At 49.3% G+C, this 20,785-nt stretch overlaps 1 protein-coding gene across 7 annotated transcripts in view; it reads right to left on the bottom strand.

The window, feature by feature from the left end:
• Positions 1–20,785, bottom strand: part of SOX13 (SRY-box transcription factor 13) — a 45,286-nt gene that overhangs the window by 10,594 nt on the left and 13,907 nt on the right. For 2 of the 7 annotated variants that reach the window (XM_061159858.1, XM_061159860.1), the window contains exons 1-4: positions 5,999–6,015; positions 4,517–4,715; positions 3,226–3,367; positions 3,054–3,140 (exon numbers count right to left, since the gene is read on the bottom strand). In XM_061159858.1, the coding sequence (XP_061015841.1) occupies positions 3,054–3,140; positions 3,226–3,367; positions 4,517–4,714 (427 nt within the window). In that variant the 5' untranslated portion in view covers position 4,715; positions 5,999–6,015. Of the gene's footprint in view, positions 1–3,053; positions 3,141–3,225; positions 3,368–4,516; positions 4,716–5,998; positions 6,016–20,785 lie in introns of those variants that run through there. The other 5 variants (XM_061159859.1, XM_061159854.1, XM_061159856.1 and 2 more) reach the window with 3 other exon arrangements.

Raw genomic sequence — 20,785 nt, 5'->3', positions numbered from 1 at the left:
GGCTTTGCAGCAAGATAGATCTGGGTTCAAATTCCCCTATTAACACATTCCTGCCGGGAGCTGTTGGGCAAGCGACCAACTTCTCTGCACTTTATAATTTTTGAATCTATAAATAAGCACCGTGATCGTCACCTCAGAGGGCTGCTGTGAGGGTAACAGGAATTGAATGTAAAGCTTGGTCCGGATCTGGATCATGGTACCAGCTTAGCGGATCTGGTACATGGTCCTCAACTAGCCATGTCTAACTTGTCTCCAATGCAGCTCATATCAGGTGCAGCAGTTACTCCTAAGTGCCAGGATACAGACCATTTGCATCAGAATTACTCAGGGAGTCGTTGAAATATACAGATGCCTAGGCCCCTATCCTCTGTGGGTCTCAGTCAGTAGGTGGGGGTTGAACCTGGGGATCTGAGTTATTTTAAAGTTTCCTCTGAGAAAAATCAGATTGATTATATTCTTTGTAGCCAAAGATGGAGAAGCTCTATAGAGTCAGCAAAAACAATACGAGGAGCTGACTGTGGCTCAGATCATGAACTCCTTATTGCCAAATTCAGACTTAAATTGAAGAAAGTGGGGAAAGCCACTAGACCATTCAGGTATGACCTACATCAAATCCCCTATGATTATACAGTGGAAGTGAGAAATAGATTTAAGGGACTAGATCTAATAGACAGAGTGCCTGATGAACTATGGACAGAGGTTCCTGACATTGTACAGGAGACAGGGATTAATACCATCCCTCAAAAATTAAGAAATGCAAAAAAGCAAAATGGCTGTCTGAGGAGGCCTTACGAATAGCTGTGAAAAGAAGAGATGCAAAAGGCAAAGGAGAAAAGGAAAGATATACCCATTTGAATTCAGAGTTCCAAAGAATAGCAAGGAGAGATAAGAAAGCCTTCCTCAGTGATCAATGCAAAGAAATAGAGGAAAACAATAGAATAGGAAAGACTAGAGATCTCTTCAAGAAAATTAGAGATACCAAGGGAACATTTCATGCAAGGATGGGCTCAATAAAGGACAGAAATGGTATGGACCTAAGCGAAGCAGAAGATATTAAGAAGAGGTGGCAAGAATACACAGAAGAACTATACAAAAAAGATCTTCACAACCCAGATAATCATGATGGTGTGATCACTCACCTAGAGCCAGACATCCTGGAATGTGAAGTCAAGTGGGCCTTAGGAAGTATCACTACGAACAAAGCTAGTGGAAGTGATGGAATTTCAGGTGAGCCATTTCAAATCCTGAAAGACGATGCTGTGAAAGTGCTGCACTCAATATGTCAGCAAATTTGGAAAACTCAGCATTGGCCACAGGACTGGAAAAGGTCAGTTTTCATTCCAATCCCATAGAAAGGCAATGCCAAAGAATGCTCAAACTACTGCACAATTGCACTCATCTCACACGCTAGTAAAGTAATGCTTAAAATTCTCCTAGCCAGGCTTCAGCAAAACGTGAACTGTGAACTTCCAGATGTTCAAGCTGGTTTTAGAAAAGGCAGAGGAACCAGAGATCAAATTGCCAACATCTGTTAGATCATCGAAAAAGCAAGAGAGTTCCAGAAAAACATCTATTTCTGCTTTATTGACTATGCCAAAGCCTTTGACTGTGTGGATCACAATAAACTGTGGAAAATTCTTAAAGAGATGGGGATACCAGACCACCTGACCTGCCTCTTGAGAAACCTGTATGCAGGTCAGGAAGCAATAGTTAGAACTGGACATGGAACAACAGACTGGTTCCAAATAGGAAAAGGAGTACGTCAAGGCTGTATAATGTCACCCTGCTTATTTAACTTATATGCAGAGTACATCATGAGAACGCTGGGCTGGAAGAAGCACAAGCTGGAATCAAGATTGCCGGAAGAAGTATCAATAACCTCAGATATGCAGATGACACCACCCTGATGGCAGAAAGTGAAGAAGAACTAAAGAGCCTCTTGATGAAAGTGAAAGAGGAGAGTGAAAAAGTTGGCTTAAAACAATATTCAGAAAACTAAGATCACGGTATCCGGTCCCATCACTTCATGGAAAATAGATGGGGAAACAGTGGAAACAGTGGCTGACTATTTTTTTGGGCTCCAAAATCACTGCAGATGGTGACTGCAGCCATGAAATTAAAAGACGCTTACTCCTTGGAAGGAAAGTTATGACTAACCTAGACAGCATATTAAAAAGCAGAGATATTACTTTGCCAACAAAGGTCCACCTAGTGAAGGCTATGGTTTTTCCAGTGGTCATGTATGGATGTGAGTATTGGACTATAAAGAAAGCTGAGTGCAGAAGAATTAATGCTTTTGAATTGTGGTATTAGAGAAGACTCTTGAGAGTCCCTTGGACTGCAAGGAGATCCAACCAGTCCATCCTAAAGGAGACCAGTCCTGGGTGTTGATTGGAAGGACTGATGCTGAAGCTGAAACTCCAGTACTTTGGCCACCTGATGCGAAGAGCTGACTCTTCTGAAAAGACCCTGATGTTGGGAAAGACTGAAGGCAGGAGGAGAAGGGGACGACAGAGGATGAGATGGTTGGATGGCATTACTGACTCAATGGACATGAGTTTGGGTAAACTCCAGGAGTTGGTGATGGACAGGGAGGCCTGATGTGCTGCAGTTCATGGGGACATGACTGAGCGACTGCAGTGAACTGAACTCGGAAAATTAAAGAACCACACTGGGAGTGAACCTAAGCAAACACACTTTAATGTACTGACTGAATCCTGATGGACTAGAATTAATTTCCAGCAGTGAGAGGGAACATTCATTTTATAGTGAGATATGGGAAGTGGCAATGACATGCCCAAGGTCACAAGGGTCCCAGGGGACTTGATTCCCACCAGGCCTCTGCTGCACGGGAATAAGCCCAGCACTTGGGTCCCCCGGGTGAAGAATGGTGCTGACCCCTAGGGCCAGGCAGAAGCCAGAGAGGCACAGGTCAGGTGTGAGGGAGCCAAGAACCCCAGAAACTGCCCTGCAGGCCTAGACTGCATGGCCAGGCCTGGAGAAGGGAAGGGGGTTCAGGTATCTCCCCCTTGCCCACCCACATGGGCCTTCACCTTTGACATCTTTGGTTTCCACAGAGCTCCTTCCCAGGAACTTCTCCTTCCAGTCACTGGACAGCAGTTTCTCGATGGCCGGCACAACTGGAAGATACCAGAAGACTGAGAAGCAACCATCCTAACACGGCCCCACCCAGGCCCCCATCTCTAACTAGGGCAGATGTCTCACCTTCTTTTAAATTTCTGTTGAAGTCCAGCCTCTCCTGGCTTCCAGAAGCAGCCTCGGAACCTCCTGGTCTCCTGGGTTCTGGGGACTCACTGTTCTCCAGGGGGCTGCCGTCCTGCAAGACAGACTGGATGTCCCTGTCACCCTAAGAGAAGAGGGACAGGTGGGGGTGGCGCTGAGCACCCCAAGGATGTCTGCCCTGGGGAGCCCCAGAATCTACCCAGCTCCCAGCCTTCAGGAGGGCCCTCTCTCTCCCCACCTCCTGACCTTTGCTCTGACTTGGCTTAATAGATTTCGTGAAAAGAACAAAAGGTTTTAAGACAAGAGATCTGGGCTCACTGACTCATAATGTGCTTAATCCCATATGAGTCCCTGAACTTCTATGAACCTGACCTCCCTCTTCTGAAAATGGAAATACTTAAACCTCCTTTTGCCATAGGATTGTAGCTGGGATCAAAGGAGTTAATGCATGTGAATGAGGTTTGCCATTGCAGAGCCAAAGCCCAAAAGTCAGCTATTAATTATTACTCCCTTGCATGCACCTACCACTCCAGCCTGGCCAATTACTCTCAGGGTCCCCACTCCTACCCTCTTTCAGCCATTGTTCCCTCTCTCCTCTTCTCATCTGAGTCTTTTCCATTCTTTAAGGCTCAGCTTAAAGTCTTACTCCTCCAGGAAGTCCTCCTTGATTCACTACCCCTACTTCTAGCCCCCTTTCACCTACTCCTGGCTGGATCCCTCCTCAGAGCCCTAAAACTCTCCTCATTTTCACTCATTTGGCTTTTGATTACATATTTCTTTTACATCTCTTAAATGGAATCATGGAATTTTTAAGAGCTGAAAGAATCGTCACCACTCATATAGTTCAGCTCCTTCATTTTAAGGATGAGGAATTGTATTGCCTTTAATAGTGATTTAAACTCTGGTTTGGGTAATAAGACTGATTTTCTCTAATCAGTAGTAGATTCAAAAGTAGTAGATTTCTACTACTAGACAAAGCTAGTAGATTAAGCTAGACTATAAACGTGTGTATCTTATTTCTCAACTAGTCCTCAAGGCTAAGGACCGGTCACACATAGGTAAACAGTTAATATCAGGTGAGTGAGGACAGGAGTGAGTCCATGTCCTGCTCAAACAGGTAGCCTGACCCACCCGCCCACCTGTCTACCTGCCCCTCTTCCCTGCTAGGCTGGGGGGTGCCTGTTCCATCCACTGGGGGAATGGGCACATGCACAGGAGCTGCAGAGGTGGGCTGGGGACCCTGACCCAGGAGCCCCAAGAGAGTGCTCGGAACCTGGGCTGGAGCTTGCTGGTCAGCACCATCCTGGGGGGGGCGGGCTGGGTCTCCAGGCTGCAGTTCATCTGCAGAGGCTGAGCCTCGGGGGGCCTCGTGACAAGGCTCCTTCTTGCCCTCTGCCTTGACAGTACAGTTCACCATGGTGCCAACTTCATCCAGGACCAGCTGGGCAGAGCCGGGGCTCCTCATAGACATCCTGGGGGAGGAGGGGCAGAGTCAGGGAGGGGTCCTGAGCCCCCGGGCAGCGACTGCTGTTCCAGCCCCAAACAGGTACACTCATGCAAAAGACAAGCTCCACTTGGAACTCACTGTGACTGGAAAAGATTCTTGTCCCCCCCCCCCCCCCCACCTTTTTAAATAGAAAGGTCTAGAGGAGACTGGGCCACCTTCTGTCGTACCCTGCCTGTTGCAGCGCTGGGACTAGTGGGCTGATGGGTTCCACCAAGAAGGCTAGAAACTTAAGTGGCTCTTTCTGAGCCCAGTAAAACCAAGATCATATATACAGTATGTGTCTGTGTATGTGTAAGTACATATTTGTCATTAGTTACCAAAATTTAAAAATCAAGAGATAGCACATAAAAATCTGGGCTTGAACTCTCCTGAAGCTAGTCTGTGGCAATAACTGGCTGGGGTTGAGTAGCAGTTACTCTTTATGAAGAGGCCAGATTGTTTCCCTCTCCACCACTCACCAGGGGCTGCCCTGGTGACTCAGCTGGTAAAGAATCCACCTGCAATGCAGGAGACCTGGGTTCAATCCCTGGGTTGGGAAGTTCCCCTGGAGAAGGGAAAGGCTACCCACTCCAGTATTCTTGCCTCGAGAATCCCATGGACAAAGGAACCTGGAGAGCTACAAGTCCATGGGGTCGCAGAGAGTCGGACACGACTGAGGGACTTTCACTTTCACACTCCCTCCTACTGCCCCAAACAGAAACCAAGTATTGACTACCCTATACACTTATTCTTTGTTTTCCTTATAGTAGAGGCAAGATAAAAGTGAACTATTTCCAACTATTCCTTGCATCCATCTATCTATCTACCAAAAGTGAGGTGAGCTGAAGTGACCTAAGAGATAAGTAGCTTTCCGAGAAATATTTTCTTGTATCTGGTTAGAGTCTCTCAATTAGAGGTCTGGCCCCCTCCGGGCCTCTGCAATCCCCGGTGTAACGAAAGCAGAGACCCGATCTCCTACTTCTGTTGCCGACACCATGCCGTGTGGGATCACCAAGTAGCTGAGCAGGATCCTGGGAGTCGTTTTTGGTGGTCACGCCAGGCTCAAGGCCAGAGCAGCAGAAGCCCTGCTCCCCCTCCAAAGTCACAGAGACAAGCCCAGCTGGGACACACAGCAGGTTCCAAGAAGGCATGGGTCTTGCCTCAGCTGCTCCACGAGCTGCTGAGTAACCTTGGGCAAGTTACTTAACCTTCCCATACTGTTTTCTCATCTGTAAAATGGACAGTGTGAAGTGATGAATTGATATTTACAAGGTGTTCAGAAGAGTGCTCGGAGCCTTTGTTAAAGCACAGTCGGTTGGAATGCAGCGCAGGGACGCGGCCGGCATAGCCTGGGGGCTTGTTTGAAAGGTGAAGTCATGGGTCAGGCACAAATCAGGATTTCTGTGGGTGAGGCCATGAATCTGTTTTAACAAGCCCTCCTGGTGATTCTGATACATAGTAGTTTGAAAAGCTTTGTTAAAACTTTAAAAAATTTTTGTTTACACGGGCATTACATTTTTAGGAGGGGAATGTAAGGCAAGAATTATATATAGTAAAACATCCTTCAAATTAAACTGCAGGGGAAGTATAATATTTGTATATTACATCACCTCTGTATAACAAAATACTTCTTATAAGGAATGATGCGATGTGCTACACACGATAGATGTACACAACTGTATACATGCACAGAATTTCACATGAAATAACTGAAAGCATTCCAGTCGAATAAGGTGTATCTGCTCGGTTTGATGCCGTCCTGCAGACCAGACCAGACCAGACCAGACTCTCCTGCCACTTTGAAAGGGCAAGGTGCCCTGGGGGCTTGGTGTGGGGTCCAGGAGGGGCACTGCAGGGTGAGGAGAGAGGAGAGGAGACCCCCGCGTGGCCCAGCCCGGCTCTGGGGTGCGCCCGGGTCCCGGCCCGCGCGGGCGGGCCAGCAGCCAGGAAGCCGGCGCGCGGCCCACCCGGGCGGGGAGGGGCGCGGGGACCGGGGCGGCGGGGGAGGGGCGCGATCCTGAAGCCGAGGGCCGCAATTACATAACAAACAACCCGGGGCTCAAGCTGTGAATTAATCAAACCGCTGAAAATAAAACCTTCCTCTCAGGAACTTCAGACAAAAGAAATGAAAACAACCAGGCTGGCTGGAAAATAAAAGACAGCAGCGCTGAAAGGGGGACAAAAGGAAATCAGACAATAGGGTGTTGGACAAAGGCAATAAAGGCAAAGGAAGTGTGACGGGCGAACAATGCAGGGCCGCGGGCTTCTGATCCCCGGCCGGCTCCGCGCCCCGCGCGCCCCGCCCGGGCCGAGGTCCAGGGGCTTTCTCCTCCGGGCACCCTCAGGGCGCTCCCCACGCGGCCCAGCGCCCCGGCGGCACCCGGGGGCCCCCCAGCGCCCGCCGCCCCCGAGAGCTCGGTCCCGCTGTGCCCCCACCCCGCGCCCCGCCGCTGAAGGCCGAGGCGGAGGAGGTGATGCTCGGTCCTAGAGAACCCCAGGGCCGCACGGCCCGGTACCCTAGCCACCCCCCTGCTGAGCACCTGAACCGCGGCTGGTCCCAGTGGAAACGTGCAGAGTACAAATTACACCCCCGTTTTGGAAGCATTAGGACGAAAACATAATGTAAAACAGCTCATTAATGATTGGTTATTGATTACTCGTTGAAATTGTAATAGTTTGGACATTTGGGGGTTAAATAAAACATATCGTTAAAATTTGTTTCACCTGTTTCTTTTCGCACTTCTTACTGTAGCTAGGAAAAAACGTGTGTAAATGTGGCTCACATTATATTTCTGTTGGACCATGCGGCACTAAGACATCTCTTCCCTTTGACCTCGATGGCCTTTTCTACCCACTCCTAACTCCTAAGAGTACACCCAACTGGGTACGGAGATTAGCTTTATTTTGGGGGGGCTCCCAACAGTGCATCCCAGCTTCTGGCGCGCCTGGTAACAAAGCAAATGGCTCTTGGCGACCAGTCAAGCTAGCTTGGAGGTGTCAGTATGTTCACCAGGGCGAGGTACGCCCCCAGATCCTGCTAGCAGCCCAGAAAAGGGCCCTTCATTCCCACAGGCGTCTGTCTCCACTGCAGGCACTGGCCCTGGCTCTCCACTGGTCCCCTCCCTGGATTCACTGGTTTACGGAGACGCAACAGCCCAGGGTTGATGCAGACTGCAGCCTTCAGGGTTTAACAGTCTGGATTCAAATCTCTGCCCTGCCACCAACTGACTTGTGTTACCTTGGGAAACTAATGAACTCTGAGCCTCCACCTCCTAACCCATATAATGGGTATAATAATCCATCCCTTACAGGTGTCCTTGGAAATTAAATAATACAGGGTGAGCATCCATTAGGTTGCCGTATAGCCCAGGAAGCTCCTAGAGCCAGGTGGTTGAGAGAGGTCTCTGGGTCAGAAGATCTGAATCCATTTGAATCCTAACTTTGCTTAATTGATTGCTGTGTACCATGGACAACTGACATAACCTCTCTAAATCTCAATTTCCTCTTCAGTGAAATGGGAATAAAACTCCCAATATGAAGAGACTGAAGTGAAAGTCACTCAGTTGTGTCTGATTTTGCAACCCCGGAAGGGAAGGCAGAGCAGGAATGCTGTCCCATGTTGCAACCCCATGGACTGTAGTCCATGGGATTCTCCAGGCCAGAATACTGGAGCAGGCAGCCTTTCCCTTCTCCAGGGGACCTTCCCAACCCAGAGATCGAACCTAGGTCTCCCACATTGCAGGCAGATTCTTTACCAGCTGAGCCACAAGGGAAGGCCAAAGATGAAGACATTAGCCTTCCATTAACACTTCAGGCCCTATAAGATGTGCCTGTTTTACATTCTCTTGGCACCCTGAACTTGCGACTTCAAAGTACTTTTCACAATTGGTAATGATACTTTCACATGTTTTATTTCTGACTGGGCCAGTAGCCTGAGAACCCATCCAACCCCACAGTGTGAAAATAAGCTTAGTTTTGCTCATCATTATAGCCCCAGAGTCTAGCACAGTGCCTGGCACATATAGGTGCTCAATAAACATTTGTACAACACTCAGAGAGTATAATATAGTTCAGCAGCATAGGACAAGGCAGATCTGAATGCCTAAGTGACAACTATTATAATCATCATCATCAGATGGATGTTGCTCTCTGGGGCTAATTTCCCACACCCCCACCTCCCACACCCAGTTATCCTCAGCCACATCTTCCTTGCATCTAAGCTCTTCCTATGAATGACCCAAATTGCCCAGTAGCTAGGCAAATCCATTTCCTTTTGTTCCTACCTTGGGACTGTAAGAAACATTTTCCAAACGTTATGAATTTATAAAGACCCTGTGTAGTCTTCCCTTAAGTCTTTTCCAGAGATTAAAAAAAAAAAAATTCTCTTATTACCCCTTCCCTACAAACCATGCTCCATGCTTCAATCATATAAACACGATTTTTCAGGAGGTTTTAAGGTCAGCAGTCACGTCCTCCCCTCTCCCCAAATGCCTAGAAGTCAGACTCTTCTGGTGCTCAGGAGATGTGGATTACGGGCCTCCCCCAGTTCCCACCCAGGTCCTGGTCAGAGGCCACGCTGGTGGGGCTCTCACTCAGGTAGAAGCGCTTCCATGTACCCAGTCTCCTCACTCTCGCCCAGTCTTACTCATATTTTATAAACAGAGGAACTGAGGCCCAGAAAGGTCAGGTTCACCTGGCTTGTTTGGGCATACTGATTTAGGAATAGAGTCAGAGGACCTTCAACCAGCTGGGGCACGGAGCAGCGTTCCTGCTCTGCCTTCCCTTCCCTTCCAGGGAACCCACCCCACAGGTCCTCCGCCGCCTTCTCCTGGGTTTAACCTCACCTGAGCATCTTGAGAAGTGAAGGCCCCTAGGGGAGAGGGCTCCCGACAGCCCCACCCTGGATGCCGCAGAGTCTTGAGTCTCTGAGCTGACTGCAAGCAAGCAGACTCTAGGTGCTAAGCTCCTTTTTCTCCTGCCTACAGTCAACCCTCTCCCAGCCCCTCTGACCCCCTCCCACCCCAGGGGCACACAAACTAAGCCCCTTTCTACCCCTAAACAAATCACCAGCCACTTCCTCTCCCAATCAGACAACAACCAGCCCAGCCAGATTGGAATCAAAGGACTTTTTACTCTCAGACCTTCCTCCCTCCATAACAACAGCCCTCCCCCCCACAATCTAGATACAGATAAAGATAGAGATAAATTCCAGTCATCGGAGCATGACGGGTGACTCAGACCCAGGGCTACAGGAAGGCAGACCCTCCTAGGAGGGCCAGTGACGACACTTCCCCGCTGGGCACACACCTGACCCTCTACTGAGACCCCCGCCCCCAGGCTGGCTCTGTGTGGGTGGTGCAGAGGGCACTGCCAGGGAGGAAGCATGTGGCCGGGAGGGGCAGGGCCAGGGGGACGGGTCCCAGGGGAACACCGCTTCCTTTCAGGGCCCCTGAGAGTTGAGAGCGTCGGGCAGCCCTGAACAATGGCCTGAGGCGTGGGTGCCCAGCACGGTGCCCGGTGCCACATCCTGCCATTCTTCTCCCAGGCCGCACCCTGCCACCCTTCCTGGCTACGCCCGATCCTATCTCTGCTGTTACTCAGAGCTGGGAGCTGGGCTGGCCACAGGCTTGGAACAAAGCTTTCCTGCGAGGCTCTCTCCCTCTCCTCGGCCTCTGTGGGCCCTGGGGGTGAACAGATCCATGGTGTGGCCCCGTCTAGCCCAGCTCAGGTGGAGACAATGGCCAACACCCCCTGTCCCTGGGCTGTTTCTGGGTTGACCAAGGTAATACATCACCCAGCACAGCGGCCAAGACTAGCTAGACCGAGGTGTGCTGAGCCCCCGGGAGCCCCTGTCCTAGCCTGTGAGAGAACGCAGCCCCCTGCATCGCCGGCACAGAAACCCAGCTCCAGACAGAGCTTTGGCAGCTGCCAAAATTCAGCTGACCCCCAAAGGACTTAAAAAGCTGGGAGAAACGAGCTGTGCCGTTCCCACCCAGAGCCTCGTCTGAGTCTCCTCTTCCTGGAGAATCCAGCAGAGACAGAACAGGCAGCGTGGAAGGGCTGCTGAGATTCCCAGGAGGAAGGGGCCTGCCCCACCGGCCTGGGTAAAGCCGAGGAGGTAGACAGCGTTTCCTAGAGCCCCTTGTCCAGGGCCCTCCTGCTTCAGGACCTGAGGCTGAGCCCCGTCAGCAGCCCGGCCACAGGGCTGGGGCAGCTGCAGTCCTGCCCGCCCCTCCCAGCGGCAGGCCCAGGCCCACGGCCTGGATGAGGGCACGTCTGCTCCTTGGCACAAGCCGGATCCCGCCCAGGGCCCGCGCGGCAGAATTGGTGCGGCCCGGGCTGACCGGCCTTGTCAGAGACCTGCCTTTGAGGGTAGCCCAGAGCGTTCACCATGGGGCAGGAGGAGAAGGAGCAAGCAGAGCCGGAACACCACCTGGCTGAGGGCGCTGGGCAGGGGCTCGCCTCTCCTTTTCCTGACCCACCCAAGGCCCAGCGGAGGCATCTGAACTCAGCCATCACTAACACCTGGATCCACGTCTTCTCATCTGCTGGCTGTGCCCTGGCTCCCTCTAACCCAGGTAACAGGATCCAGTCCAGCAAAGATCGAGCTGCCACTGTCTTTGCCGTGTACAGGATTCCACTCATTTCTGACTTGAGTCATGCCAAGGAAGAATTAATAAAAAAAAAACCAAAGTCACTTTGGAAACTTGGGGGAAAGATTCAAAACTTTAGTTTCTTCACACGTAAAACAGAGATTCCAATACCTACGTTGTGATTAGAAGGTAATCACAAGCTTAGAGAATCTGGTACAGAATATATGTCCAGGGAAGTGTTGACAGGATACCGTCTTGACCCAGAAAGTTGGTGTGCAAATAATCAGAAAATACACCTGGCCTCATCCTCTCCTCCCTGTGAAAAAACTGAAAGTTGCTCAGTCTCTTTGAGACCCGGTGGACAACAGAGCCCAACAAGCTCCTCTGTCCATGGGATTCTTCAGGCAAAAGTACTAGTGTGGGTGCCATTTCCTACTCCAGGGGACCTTCCCGACCCAGGGATCAAGCCGGAGTCTCCTGCAGTGCAGGCAGAGTCTTTGCCATTTGAGCCACCATGGAAGCCCCTACTCCCTAAGGCTCCATAAAAAGATAGACTTTGAGAAAAGGTTCGGCGGCTTCCAGAGGGGTTTGCACAGCCCGCTCCTCGGCGTGGGCAGACAGCGGAGGGACACGGTGGCTGGCGACACTGCGCTCAGAGGCCAGGACCCACGAGCAGCCCTGGGACGCACTGGCTGCACCTTTGGGCGCCCTGCTCAGGGCTGCGGCTTCCCGGCACCTTCGCTTCCCCCACCCCAGGGTTTCTGGGTGGGACGCCACCTGCACCTTGAGAAAACCTAATCACCATCATCTCCCCAAAGACAAGCTCATCATCGGAAACCCCGGCTGGGCGGCTCTTACTCAAGCAGCGTTCATTCTTCCAGTGAACAAAGTGTTCCGTTCTATTTCTCTGCAAAGGCCGTGTTTCCTCTCCCATTATCTACCCCATCGGCCCACCGGCAGCCAAGACTGCCGCGGAAGATTTCTCCTGTCCGCTATGTTCATGGTCCCCTTTATGTTTGTGAGTCGTTGCTTTTTCTTGGCTTTGGCTCCTTTTCAAAAGGGCAGGGGAGCAAGGGGAGGAGATCAGCTTCAAGTCTCTGATTTCATCTAAAATGCTCATCAAGCAATCCCCAAAGCAGCCAGCCTGCACCCCAGTCTGCCTGAGACCCCAACTTCCAGCACGAGCACCCTTTGGAAACTGAGCAGGACCATTTCAACTAAGAAAAGAGAGAAATCTGGCAAAGGGGTGGGATGAGATAGGGATCTTGACATCCGGAGCCCAAATTGGTAATAATAACAATGGTGACATTCAAAGTATTTAACAACTGAATGGCAGGCACTAACCTGTGAGTTGGGGCGGACAATCAGATGAGTTGGCGGATGCCCCCCCACACACACACACAACTGGTTGCCACCCTGGTGTGTACCCCTCTGATCATAGTTAACATTTCCTAAGTATTTACTATGTGCTGAGTATTATTTGAATCACTTTTATTTATAATAATTTATTTCATTTTCATGGAGAAGGCAATGGCACCCCACTCCAGTATTCTTGCCTGAAAAATCCCATGGACGGAGGAACCCGATAGGCTGCAGTCCATGGGGTCGCTAGGAGTCGGACACGACTGAGCGACTTCACTTTCACTTTCATGCATTGGAGAAGGAAATGGCAACCCACTCCAGTGTTCTTGCCTGGAGAATCCCAGGGACGGGGTCGCCCAATGGGCTGCCGTCTATGGGATCGCACAGAGTCGGACACGAGTGAAGTGACTTAGCAGCAGCAGCAGCATTTCATTTTCACAATAACCATCTGAGATAGTTGTTATGATCTCCATTTTACAGATGGAGAAACTGAGGCACGGAGGTGATTTGCATCCAGGAGTTCTAGCATCAGAATCTTCCTCTCAACCAGACAACAGGAATCAGGCACACAATAAGCTAAGGGCCATCAATAGGCATTAGCTCTTTTAATACTTTGCTGAGCCCTGTGAAATAGTTACTATCATCATCTCTGTTTTACTACTGAGGACACAAGCCTTAAGGAGGCTAAACAACTGCCAAAGGTCATGGCCAATGAGTGGTGAGCAAAACACTGGCCCAGAAACTGGCTGTTGAGCACTTTCTTTAAAGCACTGGATTATCCTGGTTTCTCTTCCACTTGTTTGAGGTCCTAAGAGCCATGGAAAATCAGCTACTGGAGGCTGAATCACCTGCCCCTCAATCTTAACCTCTGTAGGGTCACTGCTGCTCTCATGACGGGGGTCACGGGATCCAGGCAGGTCCTAGCTAAGCTGAAGTGAGAAAGTCACAGGCAAATGCCACATGCAGACATCAAATGATTCAAAACCAGGGTCCTAATGTCGTGAGTTCAGGGCAGCATCGGAGGGCGCAGAGATGCTCCGCCCCCCCCAAGCTCCTGCAGCTATCACTTTGCCAGGGTCCTGAGCATCCTTCCTTGCCCTCTGTCCCCACAGCTCCACACCTTAGCATCCCACCATCAGCCTGAGCAGCGCTGTACACTTCAGACCTCTCAACACATGTGCCAAATGAACAGTGGCAGTCACCTTGTTATCAATCTTTTTCTGACTATAAAAGGAATATGTACTCATTGTATAATAGATAATCTGAAAAATTTAGAATAACATAAAGACAAAAAAATTAAAGTCACCCACTTCACATTAATCCAGAGGTGGCAACTGATAACACTTTGGCATATTTCCATTAAATCTTTTTCCTATGTCTAGTTTTCTTTTTCATCATTAAGCTCATAAAGAAGTTTTACACTATTCCCCTCCATATACATGTAATAGCATATCAGAAAAAGTTTTCACGTTACTAAAAACTGGAAATTATTTAAAATTCTTCAGGGAACTGCATGGTAGTCCAGTGTTTAGGACTTTGCACTTTGACTGTCGAGGGCCTGGGTTAGATCCCTGGTTGGGGAACTAAAATCCCACAAGCCATGGGGATTCTTTTCTTCAAAAAAGAAAGAAAATTCATTCTGCAGTGGCTGTACCGTAATTTGCCCAACGCCCAGGGTTATAACAATCCAACTCTTTAAATCTCAATATTACTGAAACCCCCTTCTCCCCCTGAAGGTCATTCACCCTCCAGACACTTCTGATGGGACAGGGCCATTCTGCTCCTATGACAGAGGCAAGGAAAAGGCCCTGGCAATCAGCAGAAAGAGCGAGGTAGGAGAAGGGCCTCACCTGCTTCCTCTTTTTCTTTAATTTTTTTTTTACTGAAGTAGAGTTGATTTAGAACATTGTGTCAGTTCCCGGTGTTCAGTGACGTGATCCAGTTATACATGTACATATATATTCTTTTTCAGATTCTTTTCCCTTATAGGTTCTTACAGAATCCTGAGAAGAGTTCTCTGTGGTTCTTACTGGCTATCTATTTTATATACAGTTGAATGTATCCGTTAATCCCAACTTCCTAATCTATAAACTCTCCCCTGTCTGCTTCCTCTTGCCAGGACAAGCATGCAGCAAAAGTAGAGGATGGAGGCTGTGACAGAGACCAGAAACGTGGGCCCGGGGCCTAGCTGCTTCTGCAACGTGGAGGACATGTCTCAGTGCTTCCTGGGGTCTGGCTTCCCCTTAAAAAGATGGACAATCACAGTGAGATGCCACGTCACACCATGATGGCTACTATTTTAAAAAAAGAAAAAAGAAGTGTGGGCAAGGATGCAGACAATTGCTGGTGGGAATGTAAAATTTTACAGCTGCTATGGGAAACAATATGGTGGTTTCTCACGAACTGAAGCATAGAATAACCATGTGACCCAGAAATTCTCCTTCTAGGTGTATAACCAAAGCATGTGCTGCAGGGCCATGAAGGGATGCTGCTCACCTGTGCTTTTATAACGTTATTCAAAACAGCCAAAAGGTGGAAATGACCCACGTGTCTGTGGAAGAGTGAATGGATAAAATAAAACGTGGCACAGATATGAACAGAATATCATCACCCTTAAAAAGGAGATCTGACATGGTACAATGTGGAGGAAACTTGAAAATGTTAAATGTAATAAGCCTAAGTGGAATAACAAAAAGACTAATATTTCTTGATTCTGCTTGTATGAGGTACTTACAATAAATTTATAGAGACAGAAAGTAAAATAGAGGTTATTAGGGGCTGGGGAGAGGAGCTAAGGGGGAGTTATTATTTAACAAGTACAGAGTTTTAGTTTGGGGTGAGGCAAGCTTCTGGAGATAGACAGCAGGGGCAGTTGCACAACACAAATGTACTTAACGCCTCCAAACTATGCAATTAAAAATTATTGAAACGGTCAATTTCATTATTATGTATGTTACCACACAAAAAAGACGGAGAACATGAAACTGCTAATAATTTACAGTTTTCATGGCACCTTTAATCTTGCAGACAGGCAAAACACAGACTCACAGGCTGGGGACTCAGGTCTGGCCAGGTATGGGGGCGTGCAGCCTGGAGACCAGCTGCCTTGTAGAGCCCCCCCGTGCACAGAGCCATCATTAACATCGCTAATCGAAGTGTCTAAAAAGGCCAGAGCCAGACAGAGCAAGATCTGCCCCACCGGTTAGCAGGCTTTCCCTTCAGTGCCTCCCTCAACTCTAGGTACAACTAAAGGCTTTTCCCTGTCACTCAGAGACAGGTGTATTTAGGATTCCTCTGTGGGGAGGGGGAGGGTCTGGGGGCAGGAAGGTGGGGATGCAGGAAGAGATTTTGCTCACTTCCTTTAAGTCAGCTTCTTGCTTTCCTGGAAATCCTTTCCTCAATTGTCCTTCTTGGGGTGGCAGTCTCAAGGAAAGCGCTGGGTGACACCTTGCTTCCAGAACGGCTCTCCCCATCCCCGACTTGCTGAGCAGCCCTGGGCAGTCCACTCTACAGCTCTGGACCTCCTGAGGTCCATCTAGGGAGGACAAGGGGACAAAAATCCAAACAAACGCTTTCAAGTAGGTCTGAGCTAACAGAAGGGGTGACTGGGGTGGGGGCCCCCTGGGGAGACAAGGAGGAAATGGAGAAGACTTCCCAGTGTTCAGAGTCACCCCTTATTTCAGAGACGCTGGCCTCTGTGGGCCACCCAGATCTTCCTTCTCCTCTTCAATGAATGACAGGCTGGGACCAAAGTCCCATCCCGCCAGAAGGGTCACTTGATAGTTCCATTCTCTATTACTGGTGCCTTTACTGGTAAAAAACTAGCCCAGCTCCCACTTACCCAAGAACACATCACAGGGCTTCCAGTGTCTCTAAGCGCTGCCGGGGTCCCAGGGCCAGACTGAGAGGGCAGGCCCTGCTGATGGCCGTCCACCACAGGGGAACCTTAGGGACTGTCTATGGAGACTGAAAAGCCACTGGCACCTCTGTCCGTCTTTGTCCAGGGAAGAAGGGAGATGAGCGCCCCCCTCCTTGCCGCTCCAGGCGCCCACCCACTCCCGGGGCCCTTAGAGCCAGCTCTCCTTCCCTTCCCCCACAGCCTGCGCCCAGCTCAAAGCCTGCCGTTGCTTAGGAAGGAATTTAACCGTCTCCCTGATGGCTCATGACTAGTCACCCTAACAGATCTACCTGCTTGGAGGGGAAAAGTTACTGCAGAGAGGACCACACAGACCCACGTGATAACTCTGAGTGCACAGTGGCCGTGAACCCTGGATTTGGAGGCTCCAGCCTAAGGCTCTAAGTTGGAGCCCCAGCTCTGCCACAAAACCAAGGTACAATCCTAGGTAAGTCCTAATTTTCTAAGCCTCAGTTTTCCTATCAGTAAATTGGGAGTCAAAATAGCCACCACCAAATTGCTTGGAGCCTCAGCATAGTGATTTTCTAAATGTCAAAATGCTTCACACGCTTGATGGTTTAGAAAACCCCCTACAACTGTTAGGGGTTTGGACACCTGGAACTCACTGTGGGGCCTGGGACACAACAGGGTCTCAGTTTTTCCATTTGCTCGTGGGATATATTATTATTTCCTCTCTCAGAGATAAAATTTTAAGTCAGGGAGGGCTCCAAGGTCTTTGATGCTGCAGAAATACAAGTGCTGCTAAGGCCCTGGTTTCCACCGTCAGGCCGCGGCCCGCATCAGCAGAAAGACGGTGACAGCACCTGCCATGTTCTGAGTGAGCGCGACCAGCTAAGCACCTCACAGATATTTTTGGTAGCAACAAAACCCATTTTATAATTGAGTCACCTGAAGCTAAAGGGCGGAAGCAAAATCCCACAGAAGGTCCACCTGTCTCCAATTCCAAAACCACAGCACAAGGACCCTGGAGAACAGGCTCCACTTCTGCTGGGTTCCTGCAGGCAGCTCTGGAGCGCCCAGAGTCCAAAGGTTAGTTAAAGGCTGTCTGTTACTATGAATTATAAAAATTCACCAGCAGTTGGGTTTGGTGAATGCAGTGGTTTCATGCTTTCAAGCGACCCCAGCTTACAAGTGAGCTTCACCAGTTTTGCAAAAATCCATTCTACTTGGGGTAGAACTGTCCCCCTTAGTGACCCGATTAAGGGACAACACTGTGTAAAGGACAAGAGGCTGTACACTCTGAGCCAAACTACCGCTTATGTTCCACCTGGTGACACACTGGCTGCAGCTGGTGGGTGAGAAAGTTCACCGTCTTTTCTGGGCTGCCCTCCAGCGCCAGCAGTGAGGTCCACACACTGGGGTCCACACCCCAGCCCACCTCCACCCCATACCCTGTCCCTGCTCCAAGCTCCGGGAACGCTTGGGGCAGCAGCTCTTGCCCTTGTTTCTTTGAGTGCATGGGTCACTCCTGTAGCAGAATAACCATAGCAATAGTAACAGCAGCAAATGCCTGGATAAGAACTCCCCCCCACCGCCCCCCATGGCAGACAGTGTCTGAATTTTCCAGGTAACCCTTTTTATTTAATCTTCTTAGTACCAGGTATGATTGTCAGCAGCAGTTTATAATGCCCGAGGCTGAAGCACAGATTGGCTAAGTAGCCTGGCCAGGATCACGAAACACATCTGTACACATCTGAAGGAAGAATTTGATGGGAGGCTGAGAGAGGTGTCACAGCTGATGGAGTCTGCCCACCACACTCTCCTTTCCTAAATCCCATACAAGTCGTGCTCACGACTCAAGGGAGGAACTGCCCCCACATCCAGACAGGCCCCAGGAGAGCTGCATCATCGTCCCCACAAGCACCACCACGGCCATGATACTAACATCAGCTCCCACTAACTGGAATCTAGTATACTCCAGACACTGTAGTATATACATCATTTCATTGAATCCTTTTAAACCTGGGAGGTAGGTGTTATTCTTTTCCCACTTTGTAGGTGAAAAAACTAAGCTCAAAGAAAGTTCTAGTATTTGCCAGAAATCTCCCAGGTCAGAAGAAGCAGAGATAGGATGCAAAGAGGGATCTGTCTAACTCCACCTTGCACCCAGCCTCTGAAACCAACCCCATGGAGACAAAAATGTCTTCAAAAGTCCTGACATGGGACTTCTCTGGTCATCTGGTGGCTAAGACTCCGAGCTCCCAATGCAGGGGGCCCAAGTTTGATTATTGGTCAGGAAGCTAGATCCCACATGCCACAACTAAGACCCAGAGTAGCCACATAAATAAATAAATAAAATTTTAAAACAAATAATAAAAAAGAAAAAAAAAAAAAAAACAGTTCTGGTGCCCTGGCCCACTCAGCTAAAAGGCTCTGTTCTCACAAGGCAGCTGGTTCCGATGGTCCTGTCAAAACCTCCTCAGACAGATTACTGCTTCCCTGCGGGCAGGGTTTGGTCTCCTCCCCACCCCCACCCAGTGCCTTCACAAAATGAGGTATGGGTAAAGCTTATGCAGGTCAAGAAGCAACAGTTAGAACCAGACATGGAACAACAGACTGGTTCCAAATTGGGAAAGGAGTATGTCAAGGCTGTATATTGTCACCCTGCTGATTTAACTTATATGCAGAGTACATCATGTAAAATGCCAGACTGGATGAAGCACAAACTGGAATCAAGATTGCCGGGAGGAATATCAATAACCTCTGATATGCAGATGACACCACCCTTATGGCAGAAAGCAAAGAGGAACTAAAGAGCCTCTTGATGAAAGTGAAAGAGGAGAGTGAAAAAGCTGGCTTAAGACTCACATTCAAAAAACTAAGATCATGGCATCTGGTCCCATCACTTCACGGCAAATAGATGGGGAACCAATGGGAACAGTGACAGACTTTATTTTCTTGGGCTCCAAAACCACTGCAGATGGTGACTGCAGCCAAGAAATTAAAAGACGCTTGTAAAAAAACATAAATAAAAGACACTTGTTCCTTGGAAGGAAAGCTATGGACAACCTAGACAACATATTAAAAAGCAGAGACATTACTTTGCCAACAAAGGTCCGTCTAGTCAAAGCTATGGTTTTTCCAGTGGTCATGTATGGATGTGAAAGTTGGACCATAAAGAAAGCTAAGAGCCGAATAATTGATGCTTTTGAATTATGGTGTTGGAGAAGGCTCTTGAGAGTCCCTTGGATGGCAAGGAGATCAAACCAGTCAATCCTAAAGGAAATCAGTCCTGAATATTCATTGGAAGGACTGATGCTGAAGCTGAAGCTCCAATACTTTGGCCATCTGATATGAAGAGCTGACTCATTTGAAAAGACCCTGATGCTGGGAAAGGTTGAAGGTGAGAGGAGAAGGGGACGACAGAGGACGAGATGGTTGGATGGCATCACCGACTCGATGGGCATGGGTTTGAGCAAGCTCTGGGAGTTGGTAATGGACAGGGAAGCCACACGACTGAGCGACTGAACTGAATTGAAAACTTATCCATCCTCTGAGTATCTTAGTTGTTAAAAAGTATATCAAACCATTGTCTTTAAAAAAGACATTTAGAGATTAACATTTATCAAGCCTGAACAAAATAAGTTTGCTCATTTATCAAGAAATGGCACATCTCAGAAGTTGGCTACACTCACTCACTTGAGCTCCCATGAGACTAAAGCCCAGGTGAGTGTGGTCAGGGCAGACCAAGAAAAGGAACATTCCCTTTGCAGGCTACCAGGCTTGGTCCCAATCCTGGAAGCCCAAAGCCCTGCGGAGGAAGGAAAGTTGTCTCTATTACCAGACGGTTCAGCACAATTTGAAGGCAGCAAAAATGTCTTTGAATGGAAAGAAAAAGTACAGGGTTCTGCTGGAATTTTGCTGCAGAACAGAGAGAAGTTTCAGCTTCAACGAATGAGCCACCCATTCTGAAAGTTCTCTGAGACATTGTCTGGTTCCTCACTGTCAACCAAGTCTCGGCTCCTTGGCCTGCGTTCAAGACTCCTTCTGACCTTGAAGATCTCTTCCCAACTGCTCTCTAAGCTAACACCCCCCACCCTGTTTCTACCCCAGCAGGGCTCCTCAGCCTCTTGGCTGGTAGCTTAGTGACCGTTGTTCCAGGGCACCCGGCAGAGAGGCGCCCTACTAACATCTGTCTTAGCAGGGGACGGGGCTGCTAGTGGGCCCCGAGACTCATGCCGGGCC

Source organism: Dama dama, chromosome 14 (assembly GCF_033118175.1).
Source record: "Dama dama isolate Ldn47 chromosome 14, ASM3311817v1, whole genome shotgun sequence".
Lineage (NCBI taxonomy): Eukaryota > Metazoa > Chordata > Mammalia > Artiodactyla > Cervidae > Dama > Dama dama.
Note: the sequence above shows the minus strand (reverse complement) of the source record. Positions and strands in the feature narration are given on the sequence as shown.